The 12804-nt window shown below is 40.5% G+C and overlaps 1 protein-coding gene across 1 annotated transcript in view; it reads right to left on the bottom strand.

The window, feature by feature from the left end:
* muskelin (muskelin 1) overlaps positions 1–12804 on the bottom strand; it is a 512022-nt gene that overhangs the window by 182415 nt on the left and 316803 nt on the right. The window contains exons 9-10 of the mRNA XM_071674329.1: positions 4129–4309; positions 2486–2683 (exon numbers count right to left, since the gene is read on the bottom strand). Coding sequence (XP_071530430.1) covers positions 2486–2683; positions 4129–4309 — 379 coding nt within the window. The remainder of the gene's footprint in view (positions 1–2485; positions 2684–4128; positions 4310–12804) is intronic.

Genomic DNA, 12804 nt, shown 5'->3' with positions numbered 1-12804 from the left:
AAAACATCCAGGTTCCTTTCCTCAAACATACCACCTATCTCTCCTTTTTTCTCATCTTGGTTTCATCCACACACATTTAGACTCCCCAGTCTGAGCCTTCCAGGAGGATAAGCACTCCCCGCACGACTCCTTCCTCTGTTTCCCCTTTTTGAAAGTTAAAATACAAGGAGGGGAGGGTTTCCAGCCCCCCAGCTCCCATCCCCTTTAGTCACCTTCTTCGACACGTGAGGAATGCGTGGGAAGTATTCTTTCTCCCCTATCCCCAGGGATAGGGGATAGGGTAGGATGAGTACTTGACATATAAGGTGCAGATGTCTAATGTCTTCACTATGGAAGGTGCGCCTTGTGCTCCATGGGTTGTGTGATAAGATGAATTGGTGCTTGTATTATTGGGGAGTTGGGTGGCGTTCAGAATGCATTGAAACAGTGTATTTCCACATTCCTGGATACTGTGGTTTCAGATGGGTACATGTCTGCAGGGATGGAGTTTAATACTAAGCAGGAGGGACAGGTGACCTGTATGGCACTAATTGGGGGGGGGTTCCAGCCCCCTGCTCCCTTTCGTCATCTTGTCCGACATGCGGGGAATACATGGGAAGTATTCTTTCTCTCCATTTCATCTATGATCCATGACACATCCATAAAACACTATTTGTTACTTCGGCACCATCAAACACTTCCATTGTTGTTCTCACAGACAGTGACCTCCCTTTCCACAGACTCCTCAATGGACCCAGGACCTTAAGCCACCTTACCAACCCGATAGCTTACTTCAACTCCCATGGTTCCATGTGCACGCAAATCACTCTCAGGTATCTATAACACACTACTTTCTCCTAGTTCCCTCCATTCAAACTCATGCTCCAATCAACATGTCAATTTCCACTGTTAAACTTGATAACCTTACTTTTATTCACAATAAATTTCAACTTTCTCCTTTCATACAATCTCCCAAAAATATAAATCTGCTCCTGCAGTTTCTCACTTGAATCTACCAACAAAGCTACATCATCAGCAACTAACTTACCTCTTAGGACATTCTATCCCCAACAAACTGAAGATCTACCCCTTTCTCCCAGGCTCTTGCATTCATCTTCCTAACCATCCCATCCATAAACAGGTTAAGAAGTCATTCTAGTCTAACACACCCCTGCCTCAGACCTACCTTCACCTGGAACCACTTACCCTCCTCTCTTCCTAATCGCTGGGGGAGTGCATCAGTAACACAATAGTACGAGGGATCAAGTAATACTGATGGGTGACATGAATACAAGAGTGAGTGAAGTAGCAGATGAAGGTATATCTTGAGGGCTTGGGGTGTCCAGTGTGAGTGAAAATGGTAAACAGTTTCAGGAGCTGTGACTGGGAATACTTGTTTTAAAAAGAGGAACAGGGTAAATGGTGAGCAGTCATTACTGGATTATGTACTAACTAATAGGCATACTAAAGAGAGACCTTTGGATGTAAATGTGCTGAGAAGAGCAGCTAGCGGGATATCTGATCAATTCCTTGTAGAAGTGACGTTGAAAGTTTCAAGAGACTAGGAAAAGAGGAAATCTTATGGCTGGGAAATGGGTAGTGAAATTAAGTAAGCTTTGGCAAGAGGCCTTTGTGGAAAGATACCAGGATAGATTAGTTGAAGAATGGCAAAAAGTGAAAGTGTACATAACTAGGGGAAAGGGTGAGGAACAGGAGGCATTTAACAAGTGGTTTGGTAAAGAGAGCAGGAGGCGTACACCTTGCATAAGATGAAGTGCACAGCTGGAGTGGATGGGATTGCAGGTGAATTCTTCAGGAAAGGGAATGACTGTTTATAGATGACTAGTTAAGATATTCAATGTATGTATGGCTCAAGGTGAGGTGCCTGAGGATTAGTGAAATGCTTGTATATTGCCAGTGTATCAAGGCAAGGGGGACATAGGTGAATGTTTGCATCACATAGGTATACGTTTGTTGAGTGTATGTGATAAGTTGTACAAGAGACTGATGATTGAAAGGGTACTGGCATGCCCAAAGCAATAGCATGGGGAGGGACAATATGGCTTCAGGAGTGGCAAAAGATGTGTGGATCAGGGGTGTGCCTTGAGGAATTTGTGTAAGAAATACATAAAAAGACATTTATGAATCAAGAGAAAGTGATAAGTTTGTTAGAGATACTTTGAAAAAGGTGCTATGATATGGAATGGAAAAAAAAGCTACTAGAATCAATGAAAATTTTTTTGACAAAATATCATTGTCATTATATCATTACTATCATTATCCATGGGCTCCTGTAATTTTCTCAGGCTAGACTCCTTACACCAGCAAGAAAATGAAGGGCTCCTTTGGAATGAGAAAGTCCTCAACAAAATTGTACTTTTGATCCACTAACAGTGATACAGCCTGTCCAAGGTGACTTCTCACTCACTTCATAACCACTTACAGTTGGGGTCTGGTAACACTTACATGTACACACATACATCAGCCAAAACAATAAAACACTAACCGATAAAACATGTATCTCATTGAGGTGTGGATCTATGGTTGCTTTCTGAGTAAAGCCAGCAGCAGGTACAGATGATGAATCCTTGCGCGTCCCATCACTAATATAACTAACTGTATCAGAGTCTATATTATACATGAAAAAATCTGTCAAGTATTCTTTATTTCGCTGACCAGCCAGGATGAAGAGCTGACGACTTCCCTGGTGAAAGAAAAGAAAAAAGTATAATCAACTCCATAAAAATCTGTAAAGAAAATCTGGAGCAATGGTCCACAAACTTAACAAAACAAAAAAGTGCTGAACCTGGCTTTAAATAAAAGTCCTGGTCTAAATTTAGTGAAAGGTTACAGCTTTTAATAATGAGATGTTAATACTTCTTCACCCTAAATATATCAATTCATTATTCAAGCAGAATGACAAACAGATCTGCAAAAGAACACTTATTACATAATATCTCCTACATATTGTATCAGGAAAACATAACTACTATGTGATCTAAAACAGACTAATCTCTAAATCAAATTTCCTCTCTCTACAGTGTATGTAATTATGAAAAAATCATGCAGTAGTATTGTGCAATGTAATGGTAAATAGTATTGTGCAATGTAATGGTAAATACAAGTTATAATGGTTCAGGAGAGTCAATAATTAGTGTTGAACTGTACATGAGCATTTTATCATAAGCTATAACGATTCAGGAGAGTTACTAATCAGTGTTGGATTGTATGTAAGTATCTTAGTGTGTGGAGCTGAAATGTTTCTGCAATTTGGGGGAGCTATAAAGAGCTGTTCTATTTATTCCTTAACACTGGAGAATCACTGTGCATTGTATATCATTATACATTACTGAAATATTGCTCTCTTTCAAGTTTGTTTATTCTGTAGCGTTTGTAACCCTGAAATATTATGCAATTATTGTGTGGAGTCTATTACCATGCTATGGTGAACAGTATCTATGGTGGTTCTGGACTGTCACTTGGAAGTGTTAAAGTGTAAAAGGCAGTATTTTCCTGTCAGATGCAAAACTTACTGTACTGAGTGGGGCTACTTATTCTAGAATACATAAATTTCAGTGTGTGGTGTCTATTACTGTATATCAACTCTATATGTTACTGTAAAAAAGTATATTATACACCTTTTACAGTGTAGTGCTGCATATGATAATGAGTAAAGACTCTTACTGTGTAGTGCAGCACAGGGTTGTTTTTGTGACAAGTATTTATCTTTAAATATGTTACTGTTGTTATGTTGTGCTGTACAACAGCTGTATAGTCTTAAGTTGTTATCTTTACTACTAATTTACTGATGTGTTTCGCTGGAACTATAATTGTTCAGGGTCTGACTTTTAATGAGTAAAGTTAGACATTACTATATTGTTACTATGTAGTAATACACTATTTCTGTGTAGCATTAAATGGTTTCTAAACAATGTTGGTTAGGCTGCTGTGGCAAGTTGTGGTTGGCTGAAGTCATCCAAGAAGTACTGTGTGAATGAAAGGGTCATATTCAAGACAGCTGGAGAGCAGAGAGCTCGATTGTTACTCTGTAATGTTAACCCCTTAAGAAAAGTGAGAGATAAAACAAAGTAACTAGTTCTCTCATGAAAACTAACAAATTCCACAGAAAACCAACAGCAGAAAACTCACACTATGAAATAGCATAGAGTGGCCTATGCGAGATTTGATGTCTTGAGGCCCTGTGGAGTTGCCCGAACAATCTTCTCTTAACTTCGTCCAAGTATTTGTGGCAACATGGTAGGCATACAGACCAGAGAAGATGGCTTCACTGGGAGTATAATTACTGCTGCGGAGTTCATCCAAACCAAGCCTGAGGCAAGAAATATGGGGAGGGATTAATGCTAAAGACTAAGTAAACTGTAGCATCTCAGTAGGCTTATGCAATCTAAATTCAACAGACATTATATTCAATGCTTAGTGTATATGAAGAAGACAGTTCCTTGCACAATACTCTGAATATTCAATATATACACTCTACAAAATCCAAAACAAAAAAGGAACTCAGGAATATGATAACCATCAAAATACATGTATCGAACCATTTATCTGGATTCCAGAAAACCAGAAGTTCCAGAAATCCGGATATTTTTTAAACTGGCGGGTTTCGTAAATCAAACATCCTGCTTTAAAAGGTTATCAATTAGCATCTCTTCAATATAATATCCTTCTTTATTTATCACTGATTGAGAGGGTGAAGGATTCTACACAGCATCAGACTGGTGAACAAACAGCAGTGTGGTTTCAGAGGTGGTAGAGGATGTGTGATTCAAGTGTTTGCTTTGAAGAATTTGCATGAGAAATATTTAAAAAAACAGATGGATTTGTATGTAGCACTTATGGATCTGAAGAAGGTATATGATAGGGGCTGATAGAGATGCTAAGTGGAAGGCCTTAAGAATCAAAGGTGTGGGAGGTAAGCTGCTAGAAGCAGTGAAAGGCTTTTACCAAGGATGTAAGACGTGTATGAGTAGGAAGAGAGGAGAGCGATTGCTTTCCAGTGAAGGTCGGTCTGCGGCAGGGGTGTGTGATGTCCCCTTGGTTGTTTAATTTGTTTATGGTTGGGGTGGTTGGGGAGGTAAGTGCACGAGTTGTAGGGAGAGGGGCAAGTATGCGGTCTGTCAAGGAAGAGAGGGCCTGGTAAGTGTCAATTGTCGTTTGCTGATGAAACAGCTATGGTGGCTGATTCAAGTGAGAAACTGCAGAAGTGTTCAGGGAAAAGTTAATTGGGATGTGAGTTTAAATGGAGAAAAATTGGATGAAGTGAAGTGTTTTAGATATCTGGGAGTGGACTTATCAACGAGTGGAACCATGGAAGCAAAGGTGAGCCACAGGGTGGGGGAGGGGTCAAAGGATCTGGGAGCGATGAAAAATGTGTGTAAGGAGAGAAAGTTATCTCAGAGGGCAAGAATGGGTATGTTTGAAGGAATAGTAGTTCCAACAATATCATATGGGTGCAAGGCATGGACTATAGATAGGGTTGTACAGAGGTAGGCGGATGTGTTAGAAATGAAATGTTTAAGGACAATATGTGGTGTGAGGTGGTTTGATAAAGTAATGAAAGGGTAAGAGAGATGTGAGGAAATAAAAAGTGTGTTGAATGTGCAGAAAAGGGTGTTGAAATGGTTTGAGGTAGGGAAAGAATGAGTGAGAAAAGGTTGACAAAGAGGATGTATAAGTCAGAGGTGGAGGGAAATAGAAGTGGGAGACCAAATTACAGGTGGGACAATGGAGTGAAAAAGATTTTGAGCAATCGAGGCCTCAACATACTGGAGGGGAGGGGCATACAAGGAACAGAGTAAATTGGAAGGATGTGGTATACCAGGGTCGATATGTTGTCAATGAACTAAACCAGGGAATGTGAAACGTCTGGGGTAAACCATAGAAAGGTCTGTGGGGCCTGGAAGTGGATAGACAGCTGTGGTTTCAGTGCATTACACATGACAGTTAGACACTGAGTGTGAACAATTGTGGCCTTTTTTGTCTGTTTTCCTGGAGCTACTTCGCTGAAGCAGGGGTTTGCGATGCTGTATCCTGTGGGGCACGGAAGCGTCAGGACAGGATGAAGGCAAGCAAGAATGAATATATGTACATGAGTATATGTCTCTGTATCTGCATGTATGTGTAAATGTTGATATGTATATGCATGTATATGTGAGTATAAGTGAGTCAGTTGTTGTTCGCTGATGATACAGCGTTGGTGGCTGATTCAGGTGAAAAAGTTTGTGACTGAGATTGGTAAAGTGTGTGAAAGAAGGAAGCAGAGAGGAAATGTGAATAAGAGCAAGGTTTATAGGTTCAGTAGGGTTGAGGGACAAGTTAATTGGGAGGTAAGTTTGAATGGAGAAAAACTGGAGGAGGTGAAGTGTTTTAGATATCTGGGAGTGGATTTAGCAGCAGAGGGAACCATGGAAGTGGAAGTGAGTCACAGGGTGGGGGAGGGGGGAAAGGTTTTGGGAGCGTTTAAGAATGTGTGGAAGGCGAGAACGTTATCTTGGAGAGAGAAATGGGTATGTTTGAAAGAATAGTGGTTCCAATGATGTTATATGGTTGCAAGGCATGGGCTACAGACAGGGTTGTGCGGAGGAGGGTGGATGTGTTGGAAATGAGATGTTTGAGAACAATATGCGTTGTGAGATGGTTTGATAGAGTAAGTAATGAAAGGGTAAGAGAGATGTGTGGTAATAAAAAGAGTGTGGTTGAGAGAGCAAAAGAGGGTGTACTGAAATGGTCTGGACACATGGAGAGAATGAGTGAGGAAAGATTGACAAACACGATACATGTGTCAGAGGTGGAGGAAATGAGAAGTGGGAGACCAAACTGGAGGTGTAAGGATGGAGTGAAAAAGAATTTTGAGCAATAGGGGCCTGAACATACAGGAGGGTAAAAGCGTGCAAGGAATAGAGTGAATTGGAATGATGCGCTATACTGGGGTTGACGTGCTGTCAATAGATTGAACCAGGGTACGTGAAGAGTCTGGGGTAAACCATAGAAAGTTTTGTGGGGCCTGGATGTGGAAAGGGAGATGTGATTTCGGTGAATTACATATAACAGCTAGAGAGTAAGTACAAACAAATGTGGCCTTTCCTGTCTTTCCTGGAGCTACCTCGCACGCACACAGGGGGAGGGGGGTGCTATTTCATGTGTGGCAGGGTGGCAACAGGAGTGGATGAAGGCATTACGTATGAATATGTAAATGTGTATATATGTATATGTCTGTGTATGTATATGTATGTATACATTGAAATGTATAGGCATATATATGTGCGTGTGGAAAGATGGAGTGAAAAGGATTTTGTGTGATCGGGGCCTGAACATGCAGGAGGGTGAAAGGAGGGCAAGGAATAGAGTGAATTGGAGCGATGTGGTATACAGGGGTTGACGTGCTGTCAGTGGATTGAATCAAGGCATGTGAAGCGTCCGGGGTAAACCATGGAAAGCTGTGTAGGTATGTATATTTCCGTGTGTGGACGTGTGTATGTACATGTGTATGGGGGGGGTTGGGCCATTTCTTTCGTCTGTTTCCTTGCGCTACCTCGCAAACGCGGGAGACAGCGACAAAGTATAAAAAAAAAAAAAAAAAATATATATATATATATATATATATATATATATATATATATATATATATATATATATGTTGGAAAGGATAACAATTTTGCGCTTGATCAAGATATTCCTATGAGTCCAAGGGGAAAATGAAACACGAAAAGTTCCCAAGTGCACTTTCATGTAATAATCACATCATCAGGGGAGACACAAGAGATAAATATAACAGTCAGTTGATATACATCGAAGAGACAAAGCTAGGACGCCATTTGGTAAACACGTGAGTCCAAAACATATAACGAGCATTCATAAACTTATCATTTTACAAATTTCATCAACAATAAAGTTATCTAATTTGTATAGACTAATATTAAGATTATAATTCTTTGTGTATTTAATAATAGAAGATTCAATAATATTTCTCTTGGTAATAGAGTTAGAGTTAATAACTGAGATGGTGTTACTCCAATCAACACCATGATCATAGTTTTTAACATGATTAAACAAGGCATTTGATTCTTGTCCCGTTCTTATACTATATCTATGTTGCTTAAGTCTAACAGAAAGATCCTTACCAGTCTGACCAACATAAAATTTATCACAGTTTCACTAGGCACTTTATAGATGCATCCAAGAAAATTTTCTGGTGAATTCCTGATTAAGATATTCTTTATAGTATTATTGTTCCTAAAGGCAACATTTACATTAAAGGATTTAAGCAACATGGGAAGCAAAGTGAAATTATTATTAAAAGGGAGAACTAAAAGATTCTTGGTGTCAATGGGAAGTTTGGGCTCAACTCTATAAGATGATTTCCTTGCTAACTTAAGGGATTTATCAATGAAAGATCTAGGGTACTTTAACTTAGATGCAATAGAATATATCTTCTCAAACTCATCATCAATAAACTCCAGACTGCAAATACCTAATGCCCTATGGAACATATATTGAAATGATGATAATTCAACTCTGTCATGTTGAGATGAGTAATAATGGATATATGAGCACACATTGGTGGGTTTTCTGTATATGCTAAACCTAAACTTGTTTCCTTGTCTATGGATCATGCAATCTAAAAATGGTAACATACCATTATTTTCATTTTCTACAGTAAATTTAATGGAAGGTAGTAAATTGTTAAGTAAGGGGAGAAATATTGGTAAATTTTCAATTATTGGCTAAACACAAAGAACATCATCTACATACCTAAACCAAATTGCATTAGAAGGTAAGATATCCTTTAGTAATTTTGTTTAAAAAAATTCCATATAAAGATTACTCTTTCACCTGTACTAAGTCATCTTTATATGAAATTAGAACACTAAACACCTCATGTACACCAATTATTCCCTCAACTGCCACATTACTCACCTTTGCATTCAAATCACCCATCACTATAACCTGGTCTTGTGCATCAATACTACTAACACACTCATTCAGATGCTCCCAAAATACTTGCCTCTCATGATCTTTCTTCTCATACCCAGGTGCATATGCACCAATAATCACCCATCACTCACCATCCACTTTCAGTTTTACCAATATCAATCTAGAGTTTACTTTCTTACACTCTATCACATACTCCCACCACTCTTGTCTCCGGAGTACTGCTACTCCTTCCCTTACTCTTGTCCTCTCACTAACCCCTGAGTTTACTCCCAAGACATTCCCAAACCACTCTTCCCCTTTACCCTTGAGCTCCCATTCACTCAAAGCCAAAACATCCAGGTTCGTTTCCTCAAACATACTACCTATCTCTCCTTTTTTCTCATTTTGGTTAAATCCACACACATTTAGACACCCCAATCTGAGCCTTCGATGAAGATAAGCCCTCCCAGCATGACTCCTTCTTCTGTTTCCCTGTTTAAAAAGTTATAATGCAAGGAGGGGAGGGTTTCTAGCCCCACGCTCCCGTCCCCTTTAGTCGCCTTTTACGACACGTGAAGAATGCGTGGAAAGTATTCTTCCTCCCCTATACATATGCATTATTATTATTATTATTATTATCATTTTGCTTTGTTGCTGTCTCCCGCGTTTGCGAGGTAGCGCAAGGAAACATACGAAAGAAATGGCCCAACCCACCCCCATACACGTCCAAACACGCAAATGTACATAGCTATACATCTCAATGTACACATATATATACACACACAGACATATACATATATACACATGTACATAATTCATACTGTCTGCCTTTATTTATTCCCATTGCCACCTTGCCGCACATGGAATAACATCCCCCTCCCCCCTCATATGTGCGAGGTAGTGCTAGGAAAAGACAACAAAGGCCCCATTCTTTCACACTCAGTCACTAGCTATCATGTAATAATGCCCGAAACCACAGCACCCTTTCCACATCCAGGCCCCACACAACTTTCCATGGTTTACCCCATACGCTTCACATGCCCTGATTCAATCCATTGACAGCACGTCGACCCAGGTATACCACATCGATCCAATTCATTCTATCACTTGCCCGCCTTTCACCCTCCTGCATGTTCAAGCCCCGATCATTCAAAATCTTTTTCACTCCATCTTTCCACCTCCAATTTGGTCACCCACCTCTCCTCGTTCCCTCCATCTCCAACACATATATCCTCTTGATCAATCTTTCCTCACTCATTCTCTCCATGTGCCCAAACCATTTCAAAACACCCTCTTCTGCTCTCTCAACCACGCTCTTATTATTTCCACACATCTCTCTTACCCTTACATTACTTACTCGATCAAACCACCTCACACCACACATTGTCCTCAAACATCTCATTTCCAGCACATCCACCCTCCTGCGCACAACTCTATCCATAGCCCACGCCTCGCAACCATACAACATTGTTGGAACCACTGTTCCTTCAAACATACCCATTTTTGCTTTCCGAGATAATGTTCTCGACTTCCACACATTCTTCAAGGCTCCCACGATTCTTGCAACCTCCCACACCCTATAATTCACTTCCACTTCCATGGTTCCATCTGCTGCCAGATCCACTCCCAGATATCTAAAACACTTTACTTCATATAAATATATATATAAATATATATATATTATTCCTGGGGATAGGGGAGAAAGAATATTTCCCACGCATTCCTAACATGTCTTAGAAGGCGACTAAAGGGGACGGGAGCAGGGGGCTAGAAACCCTCCCCTCCTTGTCTTTTAACTTTCTAAAAGGGGAAACAGAAGAAGGAGTCACGCGGGGAGTGCTCATCCTCCTCCAAGGCTCAGATTGGGGTGTCTAAATGTGTGTGGATGTAACCAAGATGAGAGAAAAGGAGAGATAGGTAGTATGTTTGAGGAAAGGAACCTGGATGTTTTGGCTCTGAGAGAAACGAAGCTAAAGGGTAAAGGAGAAGAGTGGCTTGGGAATGTCTTGGGAGTAAAGTCAGGGGTTAGTGAGAGGACAAGGGGAAGGAGTAGCACTACTCCTGAAACAAGAATGATGGGAGTATGTGATAGAGTGCAAGAAAGTAAATTCTAGATTGATATGGGTAAAACTGAAAGTTGATGGAGAGAGATGGGTGATTATTGGTGCATATGGACCTGGGCAGGAGAAGAAAGATCATGAGAGGCAAGTGTTTTGGGAGCAGCTGAATGAGTGTGTTAGTGGTTTTGATGCACGAGACCGGGTTATAGTGATGGGTGATTTGAATGCAAAGGTGAGTAATGTGGCAGTTGAGGGAATAATTGGTATACATGGGGTGTTCAGTGTTGTAAATGGAAATGGTTAAGAGCTTGTAGTTTTATGTGCTGAAAAAGGACTAGCGATTGGGAATAAATGGTTTAAAAAAGGAGATATACATAAGTATACATATGTAAGTAGGAGAGATGGCCAGAGAGCGTTATTGGATTACGTGTTAAATGATAGGCGCATGAAAGAGAGACTTTTGGATGTTAATGTGCTGAGAGGTGCAACTGGAGGGATGTCTGATCATTATCTTGTGGAAGTGAACGTGAAGATTTGTAAAGGTTTTCAGAAAAGAAGAGAATGTTGGGGTGAAGAGAGTGGTGAGAGTAAGTGAGCTTGTGAAGGAGACTTGTGTGAGGAAGTAACAGGAGAGACTGAGTACAGAATGAAAAAAGGTGGGAACAAAGGACGTAAGGGGAGTGGGGGAGGAATGGGATGTATATAGGGAAGCAGTGATGGCTTGCGCAAAAGATGCTTATGGCATGAGAAGGGTGGGAGGTGGGCAGATTAGAAAGGGTAGTGAGTGGTGGGATGAAGAAGTAAGATTATTAGTGAAAGAGAAGAGAGAGGCATATGGACGATTTTTGCAGGGAAATAATGCAAATGAGTGGGAGATATATATAAGAAAGAGGCAGGAGGTCAAGAGAAAGGTGCAAGAGGTGAAAAAGAGGGCAAATGAGAGTTGGGGTGAGAGAGTATCAATAAATTTTAGGGAGAATATAAAGATGTTTTGGAAGCAGGTAAATAAAGTGCGTAAGACAAGGGAACAAATGGGAACTTCAGTGAAGGGGGCTAATAGGGAGATGATAACAAGTAGTGGTGATGTGAGAAGATGGAGTGAACATTTTGAAGGTTTGTTGAATGTGTTTGATGATAGAGTGGCAGATATAGGGTGCTTTGGGCGAGGTGGTGTGCAAAGTGAGAGGGTTAGGGAAAATGATTTGGTAAACAGAGAAGAGGTAGTATAAGCTTTGCGGAAGATGAAAGCCGGAAAGGCTGCGGGTTTGGATGGTATTGCAGTGGAATTTATTAAAAAAGGGGGTGATTGTATTGTTGACTGGTTGGTCAGGTTATTTAATGTATGTATGATTCATGGTGAGGTGCCTGAGGATTGGCGGAATGCTTGCATAGTGCCATTGTACAAAGGCAAAGGGGATAAGAGTAGGTGCTCAAATTACAGAGGTATAAGTTTGTTGAGTATTCCTGGGAAATTATATGGGAGGGTATTGATTGAGAGGGTGAAGGCATGTACAGAGCATCAGATTGGGGAAGAGCAGTGTGGTTTCAGAAGTGGTAGAGGATGTGTGGATCAGGTGTTTGCTTGGAAGAATGTATGTGAGAAATACTTAGAAAAGCAAATGGATTTGTATGTAGCATTTATGGATCTGGAGAAGTCATATGATAGAGTTGATAGAGATGCTCTGAGGAAGGTATTAAGGAAATATGGTGTGGGAGGCAAGTTGTTAGAAGCACTGAAAAGTTTTTATCGAGGATGTAAGGCATGTGCATGTGTGGGAAGAGAGGAAAGTGATTGGTTCTCAGTGAATGTAGGTTTGCGGCAGGGGTGTGT

This window comes from Panulirus ornatus, chromosome 19, assembly GCF_036320965.1.
Source record: "Panulirus ornatus isolate Po-2019 chromosome 19, ASM3632096v1, whole genome shotgun sequence".
NCBI classification, from domain to species: domain Eukaryota; kingdom Metazoa; phylum Arthropoda; class Malacostraca; order Decapoda; family Palinuridae; genus Panulirus; species Panulirus ornatus.
This window is presented reverse-complemented; position numbering and strand designations above follow the sequence as displayed.